Source organism: Gekko japonicus, unplaced genomic scaffold (genome assembly GCF_001447785.1).
Source record: "Gekko japonicus isolate JY-2015 unplaced genomic scaffold, Gekko_japonicus_V1.1 scaffold722, whole genome shotgun sequence".
Taxonomy (NCBI): domain Eukaryota; kingdom Metazoa; phylum Chordata; class Lepidosauria; order Squamata; family Gekkonidae; genus Gekko; species Gekko japonicus.
The window spans coordinates 561,929-566,330 of NW_015174863.1; the positions used below are offsets into that span (position 1 = coordinate 561,929).

General features: G+C 42.3%; 1 protein-coding gene across 1 annotated transcript in view; it reads left to right on the forward strand.

Moving 5' to 3' along the window:
• The window catches only part of MEIS2 (Meis homeobox 2), a 340,061-nt gene extending 338,831 nt beyond the window's left edge, over positions 1–1,230 (forward strand). Inside the window, exon 12 of the mRNA XM_015424720.1 lies at positions 1–1,230. This exon is cut by the window's left edge and continues 147 nt beyond it. Coding sequence (XP_015280206.1) covers positions 1–140 — 140 coding nt within the window. The 3' untranslated portion in view covers positions 141–1,230.
• Positions 1,231–4,402: the final 3,172 nt, after the last annotated feature.

The window sequence follows — 4,402 nt, forward strand, 5'->3', positions numbered from 1 at the left end:
ACCCCCATCACCCCGCCATGATGATGCACGGAGGACCCCCCACCCATCCTGGAATGACCATGTCAGCACAGAGTCCCACCATGTTAAATTCTGTAGACCCCAGTGTTGGTGGACAGCATATGGACATTCATGCCCAATAGTATAAGGGAACTCAAGGGAAGAAGAAAAAACTATTTTAAGACTTTTGAACTTTGACCAGATGTTGACACTTAATACACAATTCCAGACAGCTGTGATTATTTTTTACTTTTGTCATTTTTCATCAACAACAGAGGACCAATGAAATGAGAACACAAATGTGAAATAATGGACTCACTGAAAACAATTTATGTCCATGTAAAGATCCTCTGGGGGAAAAAAGACTCCAAGAGTTATAACTACTGTAGTATATATAGGAACTAAGTTAACTTGTATATTTCTGTTGATCACTCCGTTCCGTTGCCTCAAATAGTTTTAGAAGGAGAAAAAATATCCTTGTTTTCCACACTATGTGTGTTGTTCCCAAAAGAATGACTGTTTTGGTTCGGCAGCGAAGTCACTATCCATGAAAGACAATGGTGTATTTCAGACCTGTTCCGATCAGTGAGAGAAGAACTATCCTGAAGATGAAGATCAAGTTTTGCTGGGTCTCTCATCACTCAGAAGACAGTTCCAAGACAGCCCTTGCCATCCCCTGGTTTTGTTCCTTCATAAATGTGTCCTTTAGTTTCAAACAGATCTTTATAGTTTGTGCTTCATAAGCCCAAGATATTTTCGGACTCTTTTTTCAAAGAGCTTGCAGGTAAATATTTTAAAAGACAAAGCAGGAGCTTCTTCCAGTAGTTCTGAGCCTCAGCTTGGGACAAGAAAAATCTGAAGGTTGGGCAGCTTTCCTCAACAAAAGAAGATATTAATGGTCTTTGCACCAAACCTAGAACTTTATCATGAACTCAGAGCTTGGGGAAAAAGCAAGAGAATACTGTAACAAACTTCGTACAGAGTTCGGTCTATTAATTGTTTCATGTTAGATATTCTATGTGTTTACCTCAATTGAAAAAAAAGAATGTTTTTGCTAGTATCAGATCTGCTGTGGAATTGGTATTGTATGTCCATGAATTCTTCCTTTCTCAGCACGTGTTCCTCACTAGAAAAAAAAAATGCTGTTACCTTTAAGCTTTGTCAAAATTTACATTAAAATACTTGTATGAGGACTGTGACGTTATGTTTTTAAAAAAGGTGTTAAGTCACAAAATGCGGTAATAAATATTTCATTTTTGATTTTTGGTTAGGCCTTTGTGTTTTTAATCATGATTAGGAGAGAAGGCATTTCCTGGGGAGAGGCCTAAACTTGTTTTATTACCAGCAATAATCCAGACAAATCACACACAGGAGCAATCATAGAATAAGAAGAAAAATCAGAGTTTTGCATCAGTTAAGGTTATAGATGTTTTTACATGATCTCACCTTATTAAACAAAGACTGATATTTATTTTAGAGCTAAAGTGATATGATAGGAAGACAGTGCATTATTTATTTCTTTAAATTTCTGTCCCACAATATTCCTGCAACTTTTTAAGGTACAAACTTATTTCTGGTGTGGAATTTGATAGTGAAAAAAAATTGTAAGGCCTGTGCCATACACCTCCAATATTAGGGGTGGATTAACAATAGATTAACCCCTGCTGTTTTATTTAGTAGCAGCTAGGAAAGTGAACTAAACGACTAGACCTAAAAATAAACCAAATGCAAACAAAAGTATCTTAAAATAATGTATTAGCTGTAGGTTTAAAATGGTAATATGATTTCATACATAGATACATAAATTCAGTAGCATGGTACTTAAATGTCACCCATTTCTGCCAGTGGGCACTAGACAGTGGGGAATATTTTGAATCAGATTCTAGAAAAGTCCCAGCCATCCCCTTCTTTTATAGTCCCAGAAAGAAGGGGGGGGGGATATGCTACAGAGACAGAAATTGTATGTTCAAATTATGAACATAATCTGCCTTTAATTCAATTATTTAATTTGACTGAGCAAAGTGATTTAAAACAAAACTTTTGGGAAGGCCGAGAGGAGAGAAAGAAGAATAAAGTGTTCACTCTTTACGGATGGTAAGTGAAGTTCTGTTTTTTAAAGGCTGGTTCACACATGTGGAACACAAGAGTAAACCTCTGGTTTTTACCCCCCCACACACACTTTCTCACACTCAGTGTGTGTGTGTGAGAGAGAGCATTAGTCAATGCAAAAAGAATGTACAAAGAACAATTAAGCGCACACTGGACATGGATTGTAAGTGCCTTCACTGTACCTTGTGTACAGGACTACAGACATGTATAAACAGGCTTCATCCAATTTTTAGTGGATAGATGACATCACTTGCATAGGCCATGGGTATATTCAGTCTCACAGTTTCAAGAGAGAAGGTCCCATTCAACTCAATTGGAAATTCTGGTTTATAATGGTTAGGATTGCTTCCTGTGTTCTGCATTCTGAGGAAAGCAGCTTGCTCCAGTCATAGATACAACATATATGCCAAGACTGAATGTCTATTGGCAGATGTATGACCAGGGCAAGATTAGCTTTCATTGCCAATTGAAATGAAATTATTGTAAGGGGAAATCATTGTGTGACATCTCACTGAAAGCAATGGCAAAAATAATCCATTGCATGTAATGGTGCAGGACTGCACTTTGTATTTTGTAAAGAACTAATAAATTGTATCAAATATTTGCACACACACCCAGCTTGGTTAAACTTTTGCTTACAATTTTAACATGTTAAAGGTTTTGACCATCAAATATAATATTTAATTAATAGATCGATAAGCAACTGAATGGACTTGTGCTGCAACAGAAAGGAAATATCAATAGGAATGTATGTGGAGTTGTATTTGTCAACTGGAATATTGGTTGTTTGAGGTAGATTTGAGAAAGACAGATTGATTCCGCATTTCGTTTTCATTTTAATCCTGATTTAAACTTTCAGGCTTCTCAATCCCATTACATGACTCCCAGTTTTTTTTGGTGAGACAAAATCTCAGAACATGGATTATTTGCCTCAGAAAACCATTTTTTCTCTCTCTTAAATTTGTAAAAAAAAACAAAATTGGTAGCATTTTTATCATGTTTTCTGCCCATTTTTCTGACCTTTGATACAACTCATTGGGAGGAAAGAGGGAAGAGGAGACATTTATGTAATGAACTAAGTATTTGTCGTCTTATGATGATTTTCCCTCTCTCTGCTGTAACCTGCTTCAGCTACATTGTAGAAAACCTCGCTGCAATATAATGCCAGGAGATTGCTCCAATCTGAGGTTTACTATTTAGCATGGAAAGTTCCGATTTGGGTGTATTTAAGAAATGCTCAGCTGTCAAAAGTGAAAGAAAACGGGAACAGTGTTTTGACAGCAACATAGTGTTAAAGGAAATACTGTAGTCTGACTAAAATTGCTTATGTTCTGGGAGACGAAGGGTAATAGAAAAACACCTCTTGTTTATAGATAGAGGGACACCCCCCTCCCATTTCCTTGAAGGAGTCGAGGGGGAGTCTGTAGCCTTCCCAATGAGAAATGTTTGAGAGGGGGCGACCGTTTGTTCTACAGGGCGAGAGAGTGGGGTGAGGGGGGGGCAGGCCGGGCCCTTTGGCAGTCTTTTGCACGCGTCCAAGAAAAGGAAGGGAAGAGGGCGACGCTTCTGCCACTGCGGGGCACCGGCAGGGACCAACGTGGACTCCAAGCCGCCGGGAGCCCCTTTCCCTCCGAGCTGCACTTTGTAGGCGCTGCTGTTTCTCCGCTTCTCCGTGTTCTGCTTTGACACGAAGGCCGCAACCCGAAGGCCCCTTCCCGGGACTTTATTCCCAGTCCGCCTCCATAGGCATTGCCTCGAAGAGCCTCTCCTTCCTCTGCCCTTCGTGTCATCCGGGATCCGGGAAGGGTGTTCGAAAGACGACTCAGCTGGGAAGCCGGGGCCGTTGCGGAAGAGGCCCTTCTCCCACTCCCCTCCACCCACCGACCCCCGGGAAAGGCGATGGTTCCCCGAGGGACACGATCTTGCTCTGGGGGCCTGCGCAGGTGCCGGAGGACGGAGGGGGCCGGGTCGGGGTTGACCTCTGCAGGGTGCGAGGCAGGACGAGCTTGGGGCGTGGCTTTTTACAAAATGTGTGTGTGTGAGAGAGAGAGAGACAGAGAAAGCGAGAAGCCAGGCCCGTTGACTCTGAAGGGGCGCTGACTCCGAGGCTTGCCCGGGCCTCCGTGTTTTCCTGGCACGGGAGGGGAGGAAAGGAGCAGGCCAGGAGACCCCGGCAGACCGCTTTCCATATGAATTGCTGGGGAGCCAGAAGGGAGCGGGCTCCTCCGCGCGGGGCCCTGAGCTGCCAGCCGCGTGATGGATGGCCCGGCCCGGCCCGGCCGCCTGGGGATTCCAG